At 44.8% G+C, this 26,096-nt stretch overlaps 2 protein-coding genes across 5 annotated transcripts in view; one reads left to right on the top strand and one right to left on the bottom strand.

Moving 5' to 3' along the window:
- COG1 (component of oligomeric golgi complex 1) overlaps window positions 1–9,109 on the top strand; it is a 13,684-nt gene extending 4,575 nt beyond the window's left edge. The window contains exons 5-14 of one of the 3 annotated variants that reach the window (XM_060081455.1): window positions 2,098–2,254; window positions 2,903–3,113; window positions 3,489–4,280; window positions 4,824–4,970; window positions 5,438–5,599; window positions 6,443–6,570; window positions 7,042–7,150; window positions 7,571–7,680; window positions 7,761–7,839; window positions 8,922–9,109. In XM_060081455.1, the coding sequence (XP_059937438.1) occupies window positions 2,098–2,254; window positions 2,903–3,113; window positions 3,489–4,280; window positions 4,824–4,970; window positions 5,438–5,599; window positions 6,443–6,570; window positions 7,042–7,150; window positions 7,571–7,680; window positions 7,761–7,839; window positions 8,922–9,068 (2,042 nt within the window). In that variant the 3' untranslated portion in view covers window positions 9,069–9,109. Of the gene's footprint in view, window positions 1–2,097; window positions 2,255–2,902; window positions 3,114–3,488; window positions 4,281–4,823; window positions 4,971–5,437; window positions 5,600–6,442; window positions 6,571–7,041; window positions 7,151–7,570; window positions 7,681–7,760; window positions 7,840–8,305 lie in introns of all 3 variants that reach the window. The other 2 variants (XM_060081456.1, XM_060081457.1) reach the window with 2 other exon arrangements.
- On the bottom strand, window positions 7,943–26,096 carry VCF1 (VCP nuclear cofactor family member 1). Of its 2 annotated transcripts, XM_060081468.1 has the most exons (4): window positions 25,838–26,096; window positions 21,174–21,273; window positions 17,771–17,860; window positions 7,943–10,371 (listed from the first exon to the last, which is right to left on the bottom strand). In XM_060081468.1, exons 1-4 carry the CDS (start codon window positions 26,056–26,058, stop codon window positions 10,135–10,137), a joined length of 648 nt encoding a protein of 215 aa, XP_059937451.1. In that variant the 5' UTR covers window positions 26,059–26,096; the 3' UTR covers window positions 7,943–10,134. The 2 variants fall into 2 exon arrangements, with proteins under 2 accessions (XP_059937451.1, XP_059937452.1); XM_060081469.1 differs by lacking the exon at window positions 17,771–17,860.

The following is a 26,096-nucleotide window of genomic DNA, read 5'->3' as shown; positions in this document are numbered from 1 at the left end:
GAACTGAAAAAAAGCAGGGGAAGCTGAGGAGAAGTGGGTGAGGGGAGGAGTAGCATGAGAAGACACGTGGCCAGTTTATCATTTGGGACCAGAGAATATACAGCGCTGTGTGAACAGAGCAGTGGATAGCCTTCTAGGACCTTCCAGGCTTGGTGGTCCTCCTGTTATATGTTCCCGTGCACCCTGTACTTTTATTTGGCAGCATTTGTCCCAGTTGGAATTAAATGCGTTTGGCTTTTATGCGCCTGTAGTTCCCCCTGGGGCTGGAGTGGATGCTGAGAGCTCACCATGAACCAGGTGACGGACGATGGGGGCAGTAGAGATGGAGCTGATTGGGCAGCTCCGACATGTGTTGAGCAGACAATTTGGTGAGGGATTGGCTGCGGAGGGTGTGGAAGGAAGGCGTCCAAGTTTACTAGAAAGGAGTTTTGTGTTGTTATTGAAGTAGAGTTGACTTACAATGTTAGTTCCTGGTGTATAACAAAGCGATTCAATTATATATTCTTTTTAGGCTTCTTTTCCATTACAGTTTATTACAAGATGCTGAATATAGTTCCCTGTGCTATACAGGAGGACCTTGCTGTTTATCTGTTTTATATATAGTAGTTTGTATCTGCTAATCCCAAACTCCTCATTTATCCCTCCCCGCCCTTTTCCCCTCTGGTAACCATAAGTTTGTTTTCTATGTCTGTGAGTCTTTCTGTTTTGTAAATAAGCTCGTCTGTATCATTTTTTAAGATTCCACTATACGTGGTATCATACGATATTTGTCTTTCTCTGACTTACTCCACTTAGTGTGATAACCTTTAGCTCCATGCATGTTGCTGCAAATGGCATTATTTCATCCTTTTTTATGGCTGAGTAACATTCCATTGTACATATGTACCACATCTTCTTTATCCATTCATCTGTCCACGGACATTGAGGTTGCTTCCATGTCTTGGTTGTGGTAAATAGTCCTGCAGTGAACATTGGGGTGCGTGCATCTTTTCAAATTAGAGTTTTCGTCTTTTCTGGATATGTGCCGAGGAGTGGGATTGCTGGATCATATGACAAGTCTATTTTTAGTTTTTTAAGGAACCTCCATACTGCTCTCCATGGTGGCTGCACCGATTTACATTCCCACTGACAGTGTAGGAGGGTTTGACAAGGAGTTGGTTTGAAAGGGCTGCTGAGTTTACTTTTGAAAATGTTGCCTTGGAAACAGCTGAGACCTTGGAGTGGGAATGTGGAGTGGAGAGGCGACTGTGGGTCCAGAAGAGAGCAGTGAGCGGTCTGGCCGGGGAGACACACACAGTGCGTCTGCAGTGGCTGTTGTTTGAGGCCTTGGGGTGGATGACATCATCAGTAAGAGGAGAGGATGACGGAGGACTGAGCCTCAGGAAACTCCAGAACTCAGAGGTCAGACAGAGGAGGCACAGCCAAAGGTAGAAGGGAAACGAGCAGAATGTGGTGACAGCCCAGAGGTCATTTTCAGACAGAGATGTGTATTAAACAGTCTCGTTTCTGGCTTACTTTTTTTTTTTTTTTTTTTTTTGCGGTACGCGGGCCTCTTACTGTTGTGGCCTCTCCCGTTGCAGAGCACAGGCTCCAGACACGCAGGCTCAGCGGCCATGGCTCACGGGCCTAGCCGCTCCGTGGCATGTGGGATCTTCCCAGACCGGGGCACGAACCCGTGTCCCCTGCGTCCGCAGGCGGACTCTCAACCACTGCGCCATCAGGGAAGCCCTCTGGCTTACTTTTATCTTTCAGTGGAAGTTCTCTCAACGGAAGAACTTGCAATGGAAGTTCTACTTATAAAATGCCAAGCATTACATAGCCCTCATTTTCCTCCTTTCTCTTTTTTCCCCCATTCCTTTCCTCTCTGTCCGTTGCCTTCTCAACCAATAGGATGGCAGAGTTGGAGGGAAGCTGCCACACTCCCTCCCTGATGAGGGGAGGCCTGGACTCTGTGCTTTCTTTTTCCCCCTATTTCAGGGGTCTAGTCCGGCTGCCCAGAGGAAGACTGGATGATTTTTGGAAATTCCTTCCAGGTCCTTTATTAGTTTGCTGTTCAAAGGATGGTCCCGATGACCTCTCCCTTGGCCCTCTCCTTAGGAAAGGGCATTGGTGTCCTGCAGGAGGACATGAAGCTGTGCAGCTGGTTCAAACACCTGCCTGCGTCCGTCGTCGAGTTCCAGCCAGCTCTCCGAACGCTTGCGCGTCCCATCAGCCAGGAGTACCTGAAAGACACGCTGCAGAAGTGGATCCACATGTAAGTAGCCAGAGCTTTCCTGGCGGGGGACAGGACCCACCCAGCCTCTCCTGTGACCACAGGAAGGAGGGAGAGCCCTGATCGTGTGGATGGTGCTCTGGGTCAGGCCAGCCCCACCTCAGCCGTCTCTCACTACCCTCACGGCACTTAGCCCCCGCTGGGAGAACCAAGAGGGAATTTGTCTTTCAACATGTGACGTAGGGGATTTTAGACCCTCTTTATGTTAGAGTTCTGCCACTCCTATGCTTTTATTTAGTGCAGTGTTGTGTGTGTTTGTTTTTTTTAATTGAGGTATAGTTAATTTACAATATTGTGTTAGTTTCAAGCGTAAAGTGATTCAGTTATACATACATATATATATATTCTTTCTCAGATTGTTTTCCATTATAGGTTATTACATGATATTGAATATAGTTCCCTATGCAGTACAGTAGATTCTTGTTTACCTGTTTTATATATAGTAGTGTGAATATGTTAATCCCAAACTCCTTGAAGTGTTTATATATTTATAAACACTCTGATACATAATAGATATTTACATAGTACGACCCAGGTAAGAGGTTTTCAAGTGGAGTCCAGCTATTTTTCTTAATAAAGGTGTGAAAACCACAAAACTAATGAAGCCCAAGAAAAATGATTTTGTTGCAGGTGTAATGAAGACATTAAAAATGGGATCAGCAACCTGCTTATGTACGTGACGAGCATGAAAGGTCTCGCGGCAATCCGGGATGCCATGTGGGAGTTACTTGCCAATGAGTCGATCCATCACAGCTGGGATGTGATCTGTCGGCGGCTTCTGGACAGGCCTCTCTTGTTCTGGGAGGATTTGATGCAGCAGCTGTTCCTTGACCGACTGCAGGTGAGGTGGGAAATCGCGTGGTCCAGCTGTTCGGTGGCCAGTCCCGGTGTGATCTTTTGATTGTCTGGGGAGATTCCCGCCACCTGCTAAGTATATTCTTTCCCTGCCGACTTACTCCAGGGCTGACTCTTCTGGATAATGAGCCATAAAGATGAACAGATTCTGGTGCTGAAAAAGAGGCCAGGCCTCTGTCGGGTGGTTGGGAACATGTCCACATCCATCAGTGACGACATTGTTCTCTGCCACCACCATGCCATCTTTCTGAGCGTGGCGGAGAACACTGGATGTTGGGACAGATTGCCACTTAGTGCTCTGGTTTTGAGATTTCCTGAAAAGAACTGGGATTTGAAGAACTCTTCTCTCCTTTGCTTTCAGACTCTGACAAAAGAAGGCTTTGACTCCATCTCCAGTAGTTCCAAAGAGCTCCTCATTTCAGCCTTGCGGGAACTTGAAAGTAGCACCAGCAGCTCCACTTCAAATAAGCACCTCCAGTTTGAGCATAACATGGCTCTCTTCCTCTGGTCCGAGAGTCCCAGCGACCTGCCTCCTGATGCTGCCTGGGTCAGCGTGTCAAACCGGGCTCAATTTCCGGGCAGTGGGCTCTCCATGAAAGCACAAGCCGTTAGCCCTTGTGTACAGAGCTTCTGTTCTGCCCTAGATTCGAAACTGAAGGTGAAACTGGAGGACCTCCTGGCTTACCTTCCCTCTGGCGACCCGTCACCCCCCAAGGACGTCTCCCCCGCGCAAGCCAGGAACTGTGCCTTTGACAGGTACGCAGACGCGGGGACCGTGCAGGAGATGCTGCAGATGCACTCCACGGCCTGTGTCAGGCACATCACCGACTGCATCCAGGCGGAGCTGCAGAGCATCCAGCAGGCTATACAAGGGCAGCAGGACGCTCTCGACGGGGTCAAGCTACACTCGGTCCTTTTCATGGCCAGACTCTGCCAGTCACTGGGAGAACTGTGTCCCCACCTGAAGCAGTGTATCTTGGGAAAATCAGGGAGCACCGAGAAACCAGCAAGGGATTCTAGGGCTCTGAAAAAGCAGGGGAAGGGGAAAACTCAGGAAATAATTCCCATGCAGGCCAAGTGGCAGGAAGTGAAGGAGCTCCTCTTACAGCACAGCGTGATGGGCTACAGGGTCTGGAGCTCGGCGGTTGTGAAAGTGAGTGACACGTAAACGTATTCCTCCTGTGCCCGCCAGGCAATCCCCGTTTCTGTCCCCTTTTTGTCATAGTCCAGGCTGGCCAAGCTCAATAAGGCCTTTCAATAGTAAGGGAATAACAATTCTTATTTCACACAGTTATTTTCATTTATCTCTGCCAGATAGCTCAAATGTAAAAACGTTTCCATTCGTTTTAGCCTACATTTTATAGACAGAAACCCTGGGTTTTTTTCCTTCCATCTGATGAGAATGAAAGACTTTCTCCCTGGACAAGGGTCTCTGTTTTCTGCTCTTCAACCTAAATATCATTGTCTCCACTGGTGTCTAACTTAAGAGGTGGCCCCTGACATCTGTAGGGTAGTTGGCAACCCAATCCCCGTTGCTGGCATCAGCAGTTAGTGAGAAGAAAAGGGACGTGTGCCACTCGCCATCCCACACACAGCGCAAGCAGCAGAAGCTGGTCTCAAGATGACTCAAGTAGTTTGAAACAAACTCCACAAAGGATCTGCGTGGCCTATATGGATATCTGCTCTCTATTACCAGGTTTTGGCTCATGGATTCACCCAGTCATTACTTTTAGATGACGCTGGCTCAGTCCTGGCCACGGCCACCAGTTGGGATGAACTAGAAATCCAGGAGGAAGCAGAGTCTGGCAGCAGCGTCACGTCCAAGATCCGACTGCCTGTCCAGGTAAGTAAGGGCCACCACGAGGGGCCCCCCACTGGTAAGAGGGAAACCTGCTCTGTGGAAAGGACCGAGACTTGGGAAATAATCATTCAGCATACAGCTTCTGAGGAGGGGCTGCAAGTAACACGTGTAACTTTCTACTCTGGGGGCAAAGAGGGCGTAGGGCCAAGTAAAGAGGAGACTGTTCGAGGAGTCAGTTCATGAGTCTTGCCTTTTGCAGCACAGACTCTGTGCTAATTAGAGAACCACTCACCCTAAAGTGGAAACAGCAATGGAAAACAGGGTGCCAGGCCACCAAGGAAATGACAGCAGACGTCACTTGTATCTGTTCACTGGCCTGCTCTGAGAGGGGCTGACTGGAGGGGTCAAGGTCCTGGCTTATAAGCCTAGGTAGGGTAAATGGATCCACTCTTAGCCCGTCTCGCTGCGTTGGTGCAAGTTGGCAACTGGACATTCCTTTGTTCTTTTAGCCGTCCTGGTATGTACAGTCCTTCCTGTTGAGCTTATGCCAGGAAATTAATCGGGTTGGAGGCCATGCCTTGCCCAAGGTGACACTGCAGGAGATGCTGAAAAGCTGTCTGGTTCAAGTAGTAGCTGCCTATGAGAAACTCTCAGAAGAAAAACAGGTGAAGGTAGGTGTGTGAATTTTTTCCCCTTAAAAACTGTAGCTTTTTCTTGGGTTTGGGCGGTTCACACCCAGGATTCTAGGTGGTAAGGACCACTTGCCCAGCTATCTAATCGGTAGTGGCTTCCAGCTCCTCGACTTCAATCACACCCATTCCCAAGGGTCAAGCTGGTCATCACTGAAAAGGCAGTTCCCTACCAGTGGCGAGGATGAAAGCCTCAAAGTTTTTTTAAAAAGACCTGCTTTCCAAGCCCAGCACTGCCACGTGGTCGCTGCAGGCTTTGGGCAGATCATTAACCTGTTTCCTCAGGATGCAGCGGGGTCACGTGCGCTGCTTGGGGGTGGGGTGGGGGGTAGTGCGAAGGCTCAGGAACAGTAGCAAAGCACAGCAGACCCGCGGTGGGGCGCTCCAGTCGCCCAGCCCTCCTCACCCGTAGCGCTCCGCAGCCCTCTGCCTTTGGCGCGTACTCCCATTGCATTACTAACATTTTTCAGACAGGACCAGCTCCTGACTTGCGAAGGAGTTCAGATTAAGTCTTCTCTCCCGAGTTTCCTCAAAAGGCCTCTCCTTCATGCCAGGAGCTTTTTTCTTTTAAAATGACTGTCTGCAGCACCTGAGACCATTTTTTAAGGGCCGGGTCTCTTCCCTGCCATTAGGTTTTTCGTTTTAAGTCCAGGTATCTAGCATAACTTATTTTTGTTGTTGTTATGAGGTTAAACTTGGCCTTCTGAGTTTAAAAAGCTTCTGAAATAACCAGCTGAAATAACCAGCAGCCAAACCCTGAAGCTGTTTATTCTCAGATAACAAGTCATCTCCCTTAATGGGTGGGGACGGGAAATTCATTTGCAGAAAGAAGGTGCATTTCCAATGACCCAGAATCGGGCACTGCAGCTGCTTTACGATCTGCGTTATCTCAACATCGTTCTGACGACCAAGGGTGAAGAGATGAAGAGTGGCCGCAGCAAACAGGACCCCAGGTAGGTATGCTCACCCTCCCGTGCATCTCTTCCAAACCTGCACAGCCCTTTGCTGGGAAGCCACTGGAGTCAGCCTCACGTTGCCTATTAGTTGTGTTTGTTTTCAACAGTAAGGGCTCATGTTACCAGCAAGATAAAGAACGACCACCTGCTGGATAGACTCCACAGTCAAGTGTAGTACGTGGAATCTCATGCCTCTCTTCTGAGTCAGCCTACCAACTGTTGGGTGTAATTTGAGCCTCCGGTACCCTCCCCAGAAACAACCTGGGGAAGTTGTGGACTGGGCTTAGACATCCCATCAGGTGAAAACTCCTGAGGATCATTTAAGCTCAATGATCAGTGACAACTGGGGCTAAGCCAGCAGTTAAGGAGAACAGACCCAGTTCCGGGGCTTGTCTAGCATTACAACACCCAAAGATTGGTTTCTGTCCTACAAAACGTGGCAAATGACCCACTCGATCCTTTTTTCAGAGTTGAGAAAGTGGCTGACTACCTTGAAGCGCTCATTGACCCGTTTGACCTGGACGTTTTCACGCCGCACCTCCAAGGCAACCTCAACCGCCTGGTGCAGCAGACTTCTGTAAGCCCAGGGAGAACAGGGGCTCAGGTTACAGCACAGACCTGCCCAGCACAGGATGCTCCAGGACACAGCGGGGAGAGGGGCCAAGACACAGAGCTGAGTCCTTACAGGGGCCGAAAAGAGGATTAGATGAAACCTCAGGGCTGAGGCAACCCTGGGATGACCCCTTAGTTGTGAATAAGGGCTATTCAGGTTTTATCAAGGCCTCAGAAAGAGGAATACAATCCAAGAGCTATTCGACTGGAGATTCTGACCTGTGGGCAGTGATAAAGGTAATCTTGGCGCATTAACACACTCCAAAGAGCATTTCCCCAAAAGGATGGTTAGAAGCAAAGTAGTGATTGATTCCTGACAGAATTTTCTTTTAAGCGGACAGTACAACACCCAGCCTGTTACTGTGCTCTGCCTCTTGTCTGGCAGGTTCTCTTTGGATTGGTGACGGGTACAGAGAGTCACTTCACCCCCAGGAGCAGTACGTTCAGCTCCCAGGAAGCCCATAACATACTGCCACTAGCGTCAAGTCAGATCAGGTAATGATTCTGAGTGGTTCCTGCCGGGGCCCCAAAGCTTCCTGGTCCTTCTACTGAAACGCCCTCATCTTGTCTTGGAGGTTTGGACTTCTTCCACTGAGCATGACAAGCACTCGAAAGGCCAAATCAGCTGGCAGGAGCATCGAAACCAGAGCCCAGGTTAGTGCACAGAATGAGAGGTTCATCCCCATCGATCCTGCCCCATCTCCCACCAAACCACCCGATCAGCTCCCCTTTAAATAACCAATAAAGAACCAAATGACAGGATGCACTAGTGCTGCTTTTAATGGCGGCGCAATATAGAAGTACACGGTGTTACTAGCTTGAGCTAATAGGAGGTTTTAAGAGATGCCCACTGACACTATCAAGTAGCCTCATAATAGAAATGTATCTCAGGCTGCCAAGGCTGTAGCAAATACGCAGGACGGGATGGAGAATACTTCTTGTGTTTAACAGGGTAAGAGAGTTAACTGCTAACCCTGCACTATGACTGTACTTATTTGGAAAAACAATTGCTTTGTTCCAGTGATGGTTTCACCTCTCTTTTCTTTTAGTCGGGTGGGAAATACAAGGAAATGTGCTTTCTCAAGTTTACATGTTCTTGTTAACACACGTTTTGTTTCAGTAGGCTGCCACCCGTTAAGCCTGCGGGAGTCCTCCTGGGTATTTCTGAAGTGTGTTGTGTACGCATGTGTCTGAGAGCTCCAACAGCTTGCCTCCTTCCAGCATTTAATCCTTGTTTGCTTTCTGATTAGACAAAATATTCGCCAGGTATCCTTTCCATATTCCCTGCCATCAAACCCAGTAAGATCCAAAATCCTCCGTCAAACATCTGGTTTTAAAACTTGGGAGATGGTAGTAAAAAAAAAAAAAAAAAAAAGTTTTTGCACAAGCCTCCCACTCTGTAAGCCCAGGCCTGTGCTGTACCTTTCCCTCACAACTCTCCGCTTCTGCTTCAAGTAATTGACCTTTCAGCTCTACCTGCACGAGAGGAACCAACCATGGAGAGAAGGTACACGTTACCTCTTCCTACAGACCTCAGCTTCAGATTTTACTTCCGTCACGTACTACAATCTCCTTCTGCCCGTGTCCTTTCCCAACCTGGACTAAGAGCAGAGTCCCCTTCTAGAGCTGTCCGTGCTTCTCAGATCTGCTGTGTGTGCCGTGTGGACCCCAAGCGGAGTGCAGGGCGAGCAGGCCGGGGGTCCAGTAGACGCTAAGGCACTTTCCTCTACGTACAGCGGCAGGCTGCTGTCCCCCCGGCACTCTCCCGAGCAGATGACCCGACGCACGCTGGCTCCTTGTTCAGACAGCTTGTCACCGAGGAGGAAGACTCGTCTGCGCCCTCACTGTTCAAACTTGGGTGGCTCTCTAGTATGACCAAGTGACATGGGACAATCCATCTCTCTAAATAAATACTCCTGCATTATTTCTTCTAGAAGTGCCTCTGCTCATTTGTTTCTAAGCCACACCAGTCTTTCCAGTTGCCGTGGTGGAATGGGGCCCCCTGGTTCCCGTTGGGGGTTAAGCATAAAGTGAATCCTTGTCCAATAGTTTCACAACACGTGTGACTTCAGACACCAGTTCAGAGAGCTTACACTGTGTCAGCCTTCACCAGCGCCTTAATTCTCGACACTACAAGGCGGAATTATCAGAGAGCACACACAAGCTGCTGCTGGACAAGTCTGTGAATAAGACAAAGTCATTTACGTTATTCCTTGACTGTCCGAACTGAGCAGTGTTTCCTAAGTCTGAGATGTAGGCTCTGGAGGAATAACGGTAACAAGTTTATCTGGGGATCCAAGGGTCTGAGAGAGACCTTCTCTCTGGAAATACAAATATATAACAGAGAGGACGGTTACCAGGGCGGGTGCTGACTTTATCATACAGTCCGACTGCAATCCGGTGGTTCTCCTGTCACAGAGGACAGAGTACTTTCAACAGGACATCTACATACTAAGAGGTAGTATGGCAATTAATTTCAGTGCAAGACTGAATCAAACTTCCTATGTTTTGGAAAAAAACTTAGGTTTTTTCATGGAAAGTAGATACTCTTTACTAGTTTATTGAATTTAAAAAATTGAAGATCCCGTAAAATGAAAAGGCCTTTTTACAGAAAGTAGAATTTCTAAGTGACAGATCTGGAAATCAGTCTGACTTGGACAAACTATGGGTGCAACACGCAGATGAGATTTCCTCCTACTGTTGACTTGCCCTGGATTTGATACCCACCCTCAAAAGAATCCTATAAAAAACTGCTTCAAAGCCCCTTTGAAATCGCAATAGTGCAGCAAAACCACAAGTAAACAACGGCCTGTTAACCTGTTATTTCAAATATAGACTGAAAAGCCAACAGGCATCTTTTTGTGCAATTTTTTTTAAAACATCGTTAAGTTGAAATATCAAATCTGCGCAGCGCGGTCCCTTCACAGAAGGCAAGAAAGTGCCGGCACATCATGTGGGAGGCCGTCCTCGGTGCTGCAGGCTGTGAAAGTGGGCCTCCTTCAGGGTCTGGTTGATGTGGAAGTACGGGCTTTGGCACAGCGCGGACGGCACGGGCGCGGGCTGCGGGCCGTGGGGGCTGGACCGGGCGGTGGGGTGGCCTGAGCCGCTCTCCGGCCCGCTGGCGCGGTCCGGGCTGTTGATGCTGCTGCCGCTGCCGCTGCTCCCGCCACTGTCGCTGCTTGAAGACTGGAACGGGGGAAAAAGACACGGCATCACAGTTAGGCTGTTCGGGGTCTTAGGAGCTTAACGGGGGTTTAACTTCAAATACCCTCTTTAGGACTGTTTTTCCTATTCAGTTTGAGGAGGATCAGCATGAAAACATACACTGGGTTTTAGAGTCGACAAAGCATATTCACTAAGGTATTTCGTTCCGTCCTCACACCTACCCCATGCAGTCGAGTGGGGTGATGACCCAACACCGCCCCCCACCGAGGAAGAGGCAGGGTCCGGGCTCCAGCACGGCCCCTCCGACCGCAAATCCCTTCCACCACATCTTAATTCCTTGATGCATCTTCCCTGCTTGCTTTTACCACGCGTTCCAATCATTTCCAATAATCACAGAAGGGAGTTCTCAGCCTCCAAAGGGAAGCATCAGTCATTGGTACAGGGTATGAAACAGGTGTCCTCGTAATGAGTAAGGTGGCTTCTGGGCACAAGTGAAAATTCTGACAGCTTTGTGGTTATCATGGGCACAAAACTGTATTCTCTGAAGGCAGAACACATATTCTGAAAGACTTTTTTTTTTAATTGAAGTATAGTTGCCGTACAATATAAGTTACAGGTGTGCAATATACTGATTCACAATTTCTAAAGGTTATATCTCATTTATAGTTATTATAACATATTGGCTACACTCCCTGTGTTGAACAGTATATCCTTGTAGCTTATTTTATACCTAGTAGTTTGTACTATCCTGAAAGACTTGAATATACTTCTTGTAGAGTTATATTAGCATTTTTGCAGTTCGGTATGTGTATGCATGTGCATACGTGCACACATGTGCCTAATTTTCTGTTTAATATCCCTCATGTTACTTGGTGTCTTAGTCATCTTGAAGAAGCTACTCAGAGTTCCCTGGTAAGAGTCACTCTCAGAAATCTTCCTTCCGATGCTAGGATCTTCAAAGGGAAGGCAATGGTAAGGATGGATCCTTTTCCGAATTACAGTATTTGACTATTTCTAATAAATGGCAACCCCAATAACTTGATTAACGGCACACTTCTCTATCTACAACTCAACACAATATTGTGCTCGAAGGAATCGATGCTGAGACATTTAGAATTCTAGAGGTTAATGATCTGGTGTATAACTTTTTAAAATTTTACCCTTTGATACTTCTAAATCTATATTCCCTTATACAAAAACACTGGTTTTGAAATGCCTGCTTACGACTGTGTGAAATCTACATGTAAGGAAAAAGACTGGCAAGAAGCAGATCACAGTAGTTACGTTAAAATGGAGGGATTATAGTTGGTGATTTTTTCTACCCTTTACTGCAACTTTTTGCAATGTGGTTATTATCTATTTTCATTATAAAAGTAAATGTATAAATAAAATGTTGTTTCCAGATAGATACTTTAAAAGTGATTTTTAAAATACTAGTTCTATCCATTTTTTGATCAAAAGTTATACCTAACAATATGTACATAAATAAACTTATCTAAAATGGCAAAGAAAGCAATGTTCACGAAAGGCATCCAGTCTTAACACTTGAACCAAGAATTATCACGGTCCATAGGTCATTTGGAGGCACTTACACTTAACAGTTGACTTAGCCCACTGCCCTCAGGTAGTAGGAGACAACCTATCTATCTTCTTTAAAAAAAAAAAAAAACGGATGAAAGTATTATAATGGGCTGAATAAGGTCAGATGGCAGGGTTAACCATTATTAAGGTTATGGAAAGGACCATTATTTCCTTTTAACCCTAAAAGCATAAAACCAAATTTTAAGTCTCTATCAGAGCCTTAAGATATATGAAGAAGTAAATCATTTTGTCTTATAAAACGAAAAAACTCGAGACGGAAAAAATTGTATTTCCCCTGCTTAGTGGAGCTTCTCTGTATCAGCAGCAATAAAGACTTAAGTGAAAGCCAATTCAAAAACAAAAGTTGTGTTCCATAAAAGTCTCCCCTAACCTAGCGCAGAAATCAGCTAGAACTGCCGCTGGCACAGCCGGTGAGGCCGCTACTCGGGTGACAAGCAAGTCACCACACTGGGTAGGAGGCCCGCCGCACAGAGCACTCTGTCTCCTCTCAGTCTGTTTTCTTTCCTGTTTCTCGTTACAGGTACCGTCTGAAAATTAAGGCAAGAACTAGAATCTGTTTCTAGTAACTCAAGTTTCCATCTCAAATTATATTTATTTCACACTGTAACAGCAAAGGTGACACTATTCTGAGAAAAGATTAAAATTCTTTAAAATAAACAGGTTTAAAAAGATTGCTGTACAATAACTGTTAAAAAGGAGAGAGAGGGAGACAAATACACCTGCAATTTCTAGTCCATTTTAAGGATCTTGTAACTCAGATTTTTAAAGACACGTATAAAAATGTTTAGTGTAGCCCTGTCTATAATAGCTAAAAATGGGAAACAACCTAAGTGTCTAAAAATAGGAAAACTGGGACTTCCCTAGTGGCGCAGTGGTTAAGAATCCGCCTGCCAATGCAGGGGACATGGGTTCGAGCCCTGGTCTGGGAAGATCCCACATGCCGCAGAGCAACTAAGTCCATGCGCCACAACCACTGAGCCTGCGCTCTAGAGCCCGCGAGCCACAACTACTGAGACTGCGTGCTGCAACTACTGAGGCCTGTGTGCCTAGAGCCCATGCTCCGCAACAAGAGAAACCACCGCAGTGAGAAGCCCGCGCACCACAACGAAGAGTAGCCCCTGCTCGCCGCAGCTAGAGAAAGCCCGCGCACAGCAACAAAGACCCGACGCAGCCAAAAGTAAAATAAATAAATAAATAAATAAACGTATTTTAAAAAATAATAAACTAAAAATAGGGAAACTGGTTAAACTATGGTATATATATATAAAGTGTAATACATGAATTATAATCCATAACGATGAAATTCTATTCTGCTGGTAACAGTGAGGATAAGAGATATACATACACCAAGGTAGAAAGAGATCTTTAACATTTCTTTTATAGGTTACAAAACAACGTATAGTAGGTCCACTGGTTTTTAAAGTGTTTTCTTTAATGTATACATATATGTATACCAAAAATATTCTGGAAGGATATACATGCCAAAATATTTAGAATTTGGACCTCCTACTTTTAAAAAAAACTTTATTTTCTATAGCTTCTACAAAAAATACTTCTTTTTTTTTTTTTTTTTAATTTTTATTTATTTATTTTTGCTGTGTTGAGTCTTCGTTTCTGTGCGAGGGCTTTCTCTAGTTGTGGCAAGTGGGGGCCACTCTTCATCGCGGTGCGCAGGCCTCTCACTATCGCAGCCTCTCTTGTTGCGGAGCACAGGCTCCAGACGCGCAGGCTCAGTAGTTGTGGCTCACGGGCCTAGTTGCTCCGCGGCATGTGGGATCTTCCCAAACCAGGGCTTGAACCCGTGTCCCCTGCATTGGCAGGCAGATTCTCAACCACTGCGCCACCAGGGAAGCCCAAAAAATACTTCTTTTGAGGGCAAAATACAGTCATGAGTAAGAGAACTAAAGAGTGCTACTACAAAAGAGAGTAAGGTCTCCAGTCACTCGTAGCTTCAAGACTGAGACTTAAAGAAAACATTGACACTGTCAGTAAGATTTTAGGAAGGCTGTTTGCCTCCCGTGACAGCTTAAGAACCCCTAAACTGCTTCAGCTGACTCTAGCAGACAGCAGGCCGATGATGCTTTTAGACTAAGAAGGGAGAACCTATACAGAACCTGGGAATCTGGGTGAACACACTTTACACGTTATTTTAATACACATAAAACATTACACCCTACTGTCATTAAAGGTAAGAACAATGCATCTCTTTCAAAGGTGCACTGGTTCCTATTTTCATCCTACTCAGACCGGTCTTGGCGTTATCGAGGGGCTTTAGGGAATATCTCACCATCTACGGATGGACAAGCAGAAACCAGCAGAATAAAAGCAAGCAGTGCAATGTGCTAAGGGTAATTGTTCTGTGAAACTTCTCTTCAGTGATGCACAAGTATATTTGGTACGTACTGGGTAACAAAATATGGCATTTCTGTGGGACAGGGTCAAAAAGTTTGAAAGTTACTGAAATGGGTCTTAACGCTGTCAGCCATCAAAGTGGTCTAACTTTGTGGGATAAAGGAAAGACCATTATTTCCTTTTAACCCTAAAAGCATAAAACCAAATTTTAAGTCTCTATCAGAGCCTTAAGATGTATGAAGAAGTAAATCGTTTTGTCTTATAAAACCAAAAAACTCAAGACGGAAAAAATTGTATTTCCCGTGCTTAGTGGAGCTTCTCTGTATCAGATTGCTTGGGGGGCAGAGATGAAGAGAAGGGAGAAGTATTAGAGCTTTCAGGAGCCTTGAGAGAAGGTAGAGCAGATAAAGGCAGAAGAACATGCACTGTCTTTAGCAGAAAGAATATATATAAATCATGGAGCAGAGGGCAGACAAGTTGAAGTTCATTTTCTTAGTCCAAAGGGCTCAAATCATACAGCAGAGGTAAAGAGCACCTGACTCCTCAGCTAGGCCTGCCCTGAATTTTATTTTCCCAGGGTGTGAAGTCAGTTTAAGAGAGAGCCCATTTATACCCATGGTAGAAACAAAATAGCTCTAAAGACACTTTCTACTAATAACCTTTAGAAAGTCCCCCAGGTGGGATTGTTACTGAGTCTCTGCTTCCTAAAAAGAGAGCCAGAGTATATGTGTATACTTATTACCTAGAGCTGGATGCTTTCTGTTAAGTTAGAAAAGCAGATCAACAGCGTATTTTATTTTCTTTCAAGCCCCAGCTTCCCCTCACATCCATCTCCCCATCCAGTGGTGCTTTTAAATTTACGGGAGCCTCAAACGAAAAAAGAAATCTTGCTCATTGTATTACACACTCCATCCCTGGAGTCAGAATGAAGTTCACCTTAAGGCCACTGCAGAATCTGAATTAAGTGCAGGGGATGATCCTAGCCAAGTCTATCAGAGCTTCTAATGTAAAACTCTGTGCTTCCAAAGTGCCCAGTGATTTAAGAGAGCTCCAGGTCTGCTAATACCAGTGAGACCATAAGACTCCAAATGCATTCAGTGGGCTAATTAAAACCACTTTTTAAATATGCAAGGGAAGAAAATACAGATGGTCACTTTGCTGTGTCAATGAGTAAATGGCATATCCTTACAAGATAAAGTTGGACCACGTCGGGCTTCCCTGGTGGCACAGTGGTTGAGAGTCCGCCTGCCGATGCAGGGGACACGGGTTCGTGCCCCGGTCCGGGAAGATCCCACATGCTGCAGAGCGGCTGGGCCCGTGAGCCGTGGCCCCGGAGCCTGTGCTCCACAACGGGAGAGGCCACAGCAGTGACAGGCCCGTGTACCGCGAAAAAAATAAATAAATAAATTGGACCACGTCATCTGTTTGAAGTTTCTGCCTAAAAACATGTATGTATTCTCATTACTAAACAGATAACTTTCAGGTTCTATATGAAACTGCTTAGGGTAGCTTTTCTTGCTGTGAGTTGATGCAACATATTACAAATATTTCAAGGACTTGAACTGTGAGCAAAGTTTCTAAAGACGGACACTACAAATTAGGTTAACTTTTGAAAGGACTGTTCCTGCATTTGAATGGATCTTTTGAGAAGTTAATTTAATAGTTAATTTGCTACAGGGTTTTAAACACACAACCTTAACACCTTACCCCAGAATCTGCCAAAACAGTTTTGTCTGTCAGGCTGGTCCTACTACCAGGACAGATTAATGATGAGAATGAGCAAAAACAAAGAGTGTTAAAATATCTTCTTTAAATATTCCCAGGGTCATCTAAATTCAGTGCTTAAAAAAAAAAAAATCACCTAACATACTGCCAATTCTTGTCAGTTAAAACAAATGGATTTATAGAATCCTAATTTTAATGATACATGGATTCCCCTGGTTCTGTAATGTTTTTATCTGACATGCATCTACTCCAACTAAGAATACCCTTGGGATTTTAGAGTTATGCCATCGAAGATTTTCCTTTCTAGTAGCCACAAGAAAAAAGACAGAGACTGTTCCAATTAAGCCATCTCTGTTTTATTTCCACATCTTCTCGCTCTCTACTTGCTGTTACGTCATAGTGATCTAAAAAATCAAAACAGTCTTGGTAAGTTAAAGGTATTTTTAAAAAGTTGGGGTTTTTGTATTTTAAAAAGGTACTGCTTTTGTTCACTCAGGCAGCAGTACTTCTTATAAGGCATATACCTGCATACCAGAAGCCAGATTTACTGGAAGTGTCTAATGTAATTTGTAGATAAAGATATTCAAGCTGAAAATAAAGAGCATTATTCCTACAAGTGAAGCTACAATTCAAACCAAAACGGCCAGCCTAAGAAAATGCATTTAAATAAGTTAAATCTAGCTAGTTTTTACCCATCCAATAACTGTCTGAGGTCAGGGAATGGAGCTACCTTTGTAAAGGACCCAACAGGAAGATGCAGAGTGACAAATCACTTCACTGCTTGCTCACCAGAGAGAAAAACGAAACTGCCTTAGACGTTAACTACCAGGAATCATCTAGAATGCCTTTCAAAAAACTTTTTTAGGGTTTTCCTGGTGGCGCAGTGGTTGAGAGTCCGCCTGCAGATGCAGGGGACACGGGTTCGTGCCCCAGTCCGGGAGGGTCCCACTTGCCGCGGAGCGGCTGGGCCCGTGAGCCATGGCCGCTGAGCCTGCACGTCCGGAGCCTGTGCTCCGTGGTGGGAGGGGCCCCAACAGTGAGAGGCCCACGTACCGCAAAAGAAAAAAAACAAACAAAAAAACCTGTAAATTATATCTCAATTTAAAAACCAGTATCCTAAGGCTCACAAGGCATTAAATCTAAGTCACTGGAGTTAAAATTCAAGATCTTCAATGCAAACACAGATTCAAGTTTTGAAAAAAACCACTAGACCCCAATTTCCTTACTTTTTGTAGCTAGAAATCTAAAACTGCTTTCTAGCTAATACCATGTCATAGCATTTACTCAGAAAAATATTTTCCAGCTAAAAGATAGAGGGAGGAAAATTATTCTTCTCTGTTCCTATGATTCAAGAGAAGTCTAGAACCTAGTGGCCCTGGGTATATGTAGCAAAGTCCCTCAGAGCTTCCGATCTGTCTTCTGGGAGGCCGCACACACCGTGGGCAGGAGCCCGCAGCTCACACTCAGACTCTGGGGCTCCCCAGTCTGCCTCTCACCAGCTATGTATCTTTGGGGAAGGGACTTTATTGTTCTGTGCCCCAATTTTTCCATCTGAAAAGTAGAGATCATAATAACCACCAAACTGACAGGAAGAAAATGTACAAGTAGATTCAAAGTTTCTCTTTACATAACTAATCTGGCAAGTCGGTTCACATTCTTCAGTTCACATTCTTCAGCTTCCTAGAATCTAGGGAAAAAAGAGGCCCATACTATCTCCATTTTACAGATAAACATGACTTACTTGTGGCACAGTTTGAGATAATTCAAACACCTCGTGTCTTATTTCCCAGTACTTGCCAACGTTATCACATTTAGGAGAAAAAGGTGAGTTCTGGAAATTAATTATAAATAACAGTTTTAAATCTCTCTTACAATGAAAACAAACTTCCAAATGAAAGTTCTTTATGTTACAAGAAAAAAATTCTAAACTTAAGTATCTCAAGAAAGACATAGGAGGGGCTTGCCTGGTGGCGCAGTGCTTAAGAATCCGCCTGCCAATGCAGGGGACACGGGTTTGAGCCCTGGTCCGGGAAGATCCCACATGCTGTGGAGCAACTAAGCCCATGCGCCACAACTATTGAGCCTGCGCTCTACAGCCTGCGAGCCACAACTACTGAGCCTGCGTGTTGCAACTACTGAGGCCCGTGCACCTAGAGCCCGTGCTCCGCAACAAGACAAGCCCCTGCAATGAGAAGCCTGCACACCACAACGAAGAGTGGCCCTCGCTCACCACAACTAGAGAAAGCCCACGCACAGCAACGAAGACCCAACACAGCCAAAAATAAATAAATAAAATAAATGAAAAAATAATAAAATAAATAAATAAAGACACAGGAAATGGCGCCTCTTAACTTAGTCTCTTAAGGAAACTTACCCCGTTGGCCCTACCTTAGAATTAAAAGATACCGTTTTCATTAACAATACACTTTGTCATGTAATTTAATAAAATTAAGAATCCACTAGTAATGACATGTTTTATTATTTCCCCCTTTATACACAATTGTCAACAAGCAGCCAAATGTCGCTAAACTGGATATTTTTATGCTATAAACATAATGATCTACTCCAGTGGTCACGATTCAATTATTCAGTGCTTAACTTTCCATTTTAAAGTTTCCTCCTGCCTTTTGCTGCTCTAGTTCTCCCTGGGTTCACTCAGACTCATGACTCGAGGGGAGGGGGAGGGATAAATCAGGAGACTGGGGTTGACATAAACACACTACTATATATAAAAGGGATAGCTAATAAGAATCTACTGTATAGCACAGGGAACTCTACTCAATACCCTAATGACCTATATGGGAACAGAATTTTTAAAAAGTGGATATATGTGTATGTACAAGTGAATCACTTTGCTGTATAGCAGAAACTAACACAACATTGTAAATGAACTATACTCCAATAAAAATTAATTAAAAAAAAAAAGACTCATTACTCGACAGCACCAGACGCCGGTAAATGTGCTGAAATGGAGGGTCAGAGGGTCGTGACCGCCCGTGAGGGATCTACTGGTGAGTTCAGATTAACGCGACAGGTAAAAAGTACCTGTATTGACTGTTACTTATCATAAGGGCAATCCAGTCCATCCTTCAGACTAATGATTACAGAGTGGTTTAACCACTGAATTTCTTTGGACAAGTAAGAACCAGACATGTGAACCCACAGGATGAATAACAATACAGTGTTTTCTTCTGTGAGAAGAAGAAAGGTATTAGGGAGTGAAGGTCATTCTCTACAAACAGCAATTAAAACAAACCAAGGGCTTCCCTGGTGGCGCAGTGGTTTAGAGTCCGCCTGCCGATACAGGGGACGCGGGTTCGTGCCCGGTCCGGGAAGATCCCACATGCCGCGGAGCTGCTGGGCCCGTGAGCCATGGCCGCTGGGCCTGCACGTCCGGAGTCTGTGCTCCGCAACGGGAGAGGCCACAACAGTGAGAGGCCCGCGTACCGCAAAAAACAAAACAAAACAAAAACAAAAACTGTAATACTAAGGAGTATTACTCAAAATAAGAGATCAGAAATGTTTGATTTTTTAAAAAATGACAATTTATACTCCTGTTCTCAAACATCAAAATTGTAGATATAGGGAAAAAAGATCAATACAAAAAAGATCTACTGTACCTTTGAACTAATGCAAACATCATATAGCAGGACTGACATACAGACGCAAGTAAAGAAATATTCAGGAGCTTCCCTGGTGGCACAGTGGTTGAGAGTCCGCCTGCCGATGCAGGGGACACGGGTTCGTGCCCTAGTCCGGGAAGATCCCACATGCTGCGGAGCAGCTGGGCCCGTGAGCCATGGCCGCTGGGCCTGCGCGTCCGGAGCCTGTGCTCCGCAACGGGAGAGGCTACAACAGTGAGAGGCCCGCGTACCGCAAAAAAAAAAAAGAAAAAAAAAAGAAGAAATATTCGGGGTGATACTGTGAAAGTAATCACCACATAGTCTTTTTAATGAATAGTCTTATAACTCAAAAGAATAATGGAGACTCAATTCTGTTAGTTTTATCATTAGATGTTCATGGTAGCCTCTAATCTTTGGTTTTCTTCCAAAGAAAAAAGAGATTCCCTAGTTTAACCAAAAGCTCAATTACTTTTCTGTTAATCTTAAGGGAGAAAAAAAAAACCCAAAGGAAAAAAAGGTGATAGGAAGATTTAAAAGGAGGGGGATAAAAGCTATAGAAATTTAAGTCTCCACATAAAAGGATCTAGTCTGCACTGGTGCATCAACTGCTCCTGAATGAGTATTACCTACGTGACAGTTACTGATTTTTTTCTCCGTGAGGGAATTACTTTGGATTTCTGGTAAAGACTGGATATAGGTCAAATCCTATTACTGAGAACTAATTAAAGTACAAATTACTTTGGCTGTGGAAGAACTGTGATCTATGGAATTCTACTTTAAGTGATGAGGCTAGGCCTTAGGAATCTTTGCCACTGAGGAGTTTCTCTCTTAGGGTGACAACTGTTAAGGGTCAAATCTTTAGGTGCATAATTTAATAGCAGCATTCTTTCAGTGTCAGCTTCCTTGCCCCACTGCAGACCAGGTGCTCAAGTGCACAGGAGGCATACTGAAGCACCCAGGAAACCAAAGTTCAAACCAAAGTTTGAACTTTCCCCTTTCCCCTCTCACCCCACTCCACTCTGCTTCCCACAGGTGCTCTTTTCAGAACAACATAATGAAAACATAAACACAATTAAAAATAGGACTTCGCATACACATACGTTATATATTCTGAATGCTTGTACGGTTTCTCTTAAAAACATGGAAAGCTTATCTTTAAGAGACATGGAAGCAGCAAAATATACTTGTCTTAAGGACAATTAATGTTTAGAAACGATTAGGCAATAAGCTGGCTTCTGAAATACCAAATAGGGGTTCAAAGATGGGCTTTCAAAGGTCCATAAAACTTCTAACATACAAATCCTGGGGTGTGTATATAGGCTGTTTTGCTGGGGAGAGGGTGTGTAGCTTCCTCAAAAAGGCCATGACTCCAAAAAAAAAAAAAAAAAAAAAGAGGTTAAAAACACTGCAATCAAATAAGATCACTTTTCTTTATTCAAAAAAATTTTAATTACACGGAAGTAACTGGGTTATTTAGCTCAAGCAATGAAAACAGCAGATACTCTGGACCACACTTCCTACCTCTGTGTCCCAGGAATCGTGAAAGACAGGGTTTCTACTACTCCTTTTGGTCTGTGGGGGGAGATGGTGGTCTTCTTCACTGCCATTCCTTCTCCTTTTCCTGAAATTAAATCACAAGGAGAAAGAAAAAAAATCAACCATTGACCTTCTGGACACTTCAAACTGTAAACCATGACAACATATAAATTTGCCCTCTTGCCTGAAAAAAGGTAAATCATCATATGATATCCCAATAGGTAAAAAAAAAAAAGTTAGAAGTACACCATCGCCAGGCACGAAGAACAAAAATATAAAAGAGCAGCAGTATGGTCGAGCTTAAATTAGTAAAACTCATTTCTAAAAAAAAAGCCTGACAATGTGAAATGCCTGCTGGGAACAAATAAGATCAGGAAGACGTTCCGGACTAAGCTCTCAAACTCCACCTAATTAATGTGACCTTTTCCTACATTTCCTGAAGTTACGATTCCAAGTTACCTAATTTTACTCCTGTCCGTATGACAACACCTAAGACGGGAGTGACTGCCTTTGCCTATTTACACTTAAAATCCTTATAAAAATGGTGCTACACAGGAAGAGCATAGAGGTTCTGGTAGCCTCTAATCTTTCATTTTCTTTCATCCCTGATTTTTCCCCAATTATCACATTAACACAAAACCTCTCTGCCCTCTAATCTTTCATTTTCTTTCATCCCTGATTTTTCCCCAATTATCACATTAACACAAAACCTCTCTGCCCTCTAACATATTAAATTACTTTTCTGGACAATCACTGGAAAGGCTGCTCCTGGACACATTAACTTGATGATTCTGGCTACACCACCTGGTATTACGAGAAGTTACTTCACCAGGTTGTTACTGTGACCAGATTGTTACTGTGAGATTGTAGCACCAGCCACTTAAAATGTCCAGGTTTCAAGAAAAATCACACATATTTCTCAGTCAAGTGTTCTGAGATGTACAAGAAAGACCAAATTTGTATGTTTTCTATGCAAGAATCAAGTGCTATCAGGACTTCCAAACCCCAGTTAGAAATCAGAAATAAATTAAAGGAGGTATAATTTTAAGTCAAATTACATGGAACTGTGGTGTCCAATACAGTAGCCACGAGATATATTTGTTAAGTTGCATTAATTAAGATTAAATAAAATTTGAAACCCAGTCCCTTGATCACGCTGGCTACACTTCCAGTGTTCAGTGGCCACCCATAGCTAGTGGCGACTGTATGGGACCGCACAGATATAGGATGTTCCTACCACTGTAGAAAATTCTACTGGGCAGTGCTGGCTAGAGGCCAATTTATTTTTTTTTTATTTTTTTATTTTTATTTTTTTTTTTTTTGCGGTATGCGGGCCTCTCACTGTTGTGGCCTCCCCCGTTGCGGAGCACAGGCTCCGGACGCGCAGGCTCCAGACGCGCAGGCTCAGCGGCCATGGCTCACGGGCCCAGCCGCTCCGCGGCATATGGGATCCTCCCAGACCGGGGCACGAACCCGTATCCCCTGCATCGGCAGGCGGACTCTCAACCACTTGCGCCACCAGGGAGGCCCTAGAGGCCAATTTATACAAAGCAGCACAATCTATTATAATGAAAACTCTTCAGAGTTCAAGTTTCTATAGCTAGAGGGTAAAAGAGCTTTTTGGAAAGTACTGAATTTGATCATACAGTATCTTCTATACAGTTATACTTTCTATGTGAGTAGGGTGGCTTACTGTGGTAGGCCCTTAACCCTAAGGCTGAGTTGAGGTCTGGACATTGGAGAAACTTTAAGTTATCACCCCGAGCTCAATCCTCTGTACTTGTGAATACATCTAACATTATTAATGAACGAGTATGGATCCAGTTTAGGCTTGGAATGATAAAGAACGGGTGTGCGGTTCTGATAAAGCATTAACCAACTTGCAGAGGGCTACACCATTTACCTCATTCTAAGACTCAGTTGTTTATAAAATAAGATCTCCTTATCTTTCTCTCAGGGGATTAGATCTTACCCTGAAGTACTGGAGGTTAAAAACTAGATAAATATCAGGTTTTAATCATCATTAAATGGATGTGCTAGTTGAACCAAGAAATTGCTACGTTTGTTCTAAGATGACCACTTACAGAGCACGCGCAAAGAGAAACTCGTTTGACGACAGCGTGTTGGTCCCCAAACTCCTCCTTTATCAGTATGCCAACAGCTGATTGTGCCTGGGCTGCTGAGTCACTCCAACCAAACTCATGAGCCTGACCAAAACTTTCCAATTTCCTCTTTTATAATAGGGGATAAGATACATCTTTCTAGCGACAAGACTATCAATGTCAAGAGGATAGGCTGGTTTTGAAGTTTTCAATTAAACTCTGGGAGAGTCTCATGAAATATCCCTGCCTCATAATCAGTTGATTTCTCCAGGTACCCGAATCATCTCTTTGGCCCCCGGGAGTCCTCTCCTTTGCACGGCACTGGATTAAGGATGAGCCCTACCTGTTCTTCATTCTCCTTTCTCTAAGCTCTGTGCAGATTTCATCCTTGAAACATGTCTCTTTCAACAACATCATTAATAACTGTCAAAACTACAGCTTCATGCTTAACCCCATCCACACAATCAGTCAGATTGTAACTTTTAACATTAATGCCATAGACCACGTTATAATTTGAGCAGCCACCCTATAACTGATTACATTCTCCCTAGCCATCTAGTTACAGATTATTGTTTAGCACCTGTTACTTCTAAGGATGGCAGAAATACATCACTTTTCCTCATTTCACTTCTCTCCAATCTTCCTGTCATCTCCTAGAGACCAAGCATAGAAGAAATCCTAGGGTACAGAGACTAGTGGTTTTCAATTTTTTTAAAAAAAACTAACAGAACTCTTTCATCCTACCAAAAAAAAAAAAAAAACCCTCTATTTCCATAAGAGATAAAGGATCTGTTTTAAAGTCGAAGACTCCCTCCCACAAACCCACACCTCTTGCAGTTTGAAAAACCACCGTCTTAGACCAACCCTTCATCTTAAAGTTGAGGAAACAGATCCAGAGACCAGAACTGACTTGGAGATGCTAAGACAGCTAGAGCTGGTCCATCATACTCCACGACACACGGGTGCAGAGAAACCTCTGCCAAATCAAACGACTTCTTTTATAGTAATGAAGTTACCATGTTGAGATTGTGTGAATTAGATAAAAAGAATCTGTTACTAGTATAAACACATTCAGATTACCCGTGTATAGCACAGAATAAAAGAAATATTTTGCTAAGAAATATTTCGACTTTTTCAGATATGTGAGACATCCCAAGGGACTACTGGAAGTACAAACTGGGTTTGGGAAGTAAAAAAATGGCAGTTAGATCAGGCTTACTGTACCTAAGGATCCTGTGACTAATTCCAGTAGCAAGTTGGTACACATGGCCCCTAATTTCAAATTTAGTCCACTCTTCTTTAATATACAAGTAGAGGTTTTATGCCCCACTCACTGCATGACCCAAGTCAATATGCAGAAGTTTGGAGAACCCTAGATTTTCGCTATTGGCCCAAATAACTTCAGGGTGCTTCCGAGAATCTCAATGCCATGAATTTACCATGCTCCAGAGTAGGGTCCTTGTGGAAAGACTGTCAATTACATTCAAAGCCAATGGAAACACAGAAAGACAAGAAAAGATCCAGCATAATCTACCAAGGCAATCCTATCTTATTCACTTAAGCCTCACTGAGATTTTACAGAATAAAGGAAAAGAGCAGTGAACCTAGAAAGACCCACTGAGCTCTCTAAATCTTTTTTCATCACAAATATGAAAGATTGAACTTGCTGATCTACAGTTCTCAGTTCAAACTCCACGATGAGGGATTTTTCTAATTTCGAATAAAGCCGATCCTCTTCATTCTGGGGTACAATCTCAACTTTCTCCTCCCCACCTGTTTACAAGGGGAAATAAGGGGAAAAAAAGAAAAAGAAAAATCGCAGCTTGGTCCGGATTGTCCTCAGTCCGTGTCAAGGAATCATAACACCCCCTAAATTAAGACCCGGGCCTGGGCTCGGAGAAAAAGTAGTGCATCACGACAGAATCCTACCTCCCGCCTTCCGAGTCAAACGGCTCCGCATCCAAACAGTTTAGAATCCTGCCTGTTCTTAATGCTACAGCCGAGAGAGGATCCACAAGCCACTTTGGTCCTCGGCCCTTCTGTGTTCACAACCGCCCAGGACACAAGTTCTTCGGTCTAACCTAACCCTTTCCTGCTGCGGGGTTAAGCCCAAGCCTTCTTTCTGACCTTGGGGAGACCAGCTCCCCGCCCCGTCCTCTCACAGACGCCCTAGGGGCTCCTCTCGAAGATCAGACATTCCTCCCATCCCCCTACCCTCCTAAATTTAGGACAGGGAAGCTTTAGGGCCATCGTCTCTCTTCCGGGACCGATCAGACTTCATTCCAAACAGGGAAAGATGGGGGGAAAAGATGGGGTCGAGAGAAACCTGGGCCCTGGGAAGTCACTCCTTCAGCGCCCCCAGGGACCAGGTACCCGATCACCCGCGCATCCCGCTCCCCTCCTCCCCCGGACTGCAAAACACCCAGATGGAGACCTGCCGGGCCCACGCTTGCTCGGACCCCGCGTCACGCGCCCCCTCGGCTCCAACCCCCAAGACACAGCAACCGGCGAGGGGCTGGAAAGGAAGAGGGTCCCCTGCGGTCTCACCTGGGGCGGAGGCGCTCGCTCATGTTAGCTGATGGAGGCGAGCGACGCGGCGCCGCTCCGTGAAGAGAGAAAACAGAGGGTGTTGTGTTCCGGCGGCCGCCACGCCCACACCCTGGGGCCTTGGCTCTCACCGCGGCTCCGGTGGAAGCGGCCGGCGGTGAGTACCCCTCTGTGGGACCCGTACCACCTCTACTTCCGGCGTCTGCTCCGCGCCCCCCCATGTCGCAGCCGCCGTGGTACCGCCCACCCGCGGCTGCGC

The sequence above is a fragment of the Mesoplodon densirostris genome, chromosome 18, assembly GCF_025265405.1.
Source record: "Mesoplodon densirostris isolate mMesDen1 chromosome 18, mMesDen1 primary haplotype, whole genome shotgun sequence".
Lineage (NCBI taxonomy): Eukaryota > Metazoa > Chordata > Mammalia > Artiodactyla > Ziphiidae > Mesoplodon > Mesoplodon densirostris.
Note: the sequence above shows the minus strand (reverse complement) of the source record. Positions and strands in the feature narration are given on the sequence as shown.

Excerpts from the sequence above, each read along its gene's own strand:
- VCF1 (XM_060081468.1), bottom strand. The coding sequence starts at position 26,058 with ATGGGGGGGCGCGGAGCAGACGCCGGAAGTAGAGGTGGTACGGGTCCC. Across the intron at positions 21,274-25,837 it reads AGCGAGCGCCTCCGCCCCAG|GAAAAGGAGAAGGAATGGCA; the intron begins GTGAGACCGCAG and ends ATTTAATTTCAG. Across the intron at positions 10,372-17,770 it reads TATCTCAAACTGTGCCACAA|TCTTCAAGCAGCGACAGTGG; the intron begins GTAAGTCATGTT and ends CCCCCGTTCCAG.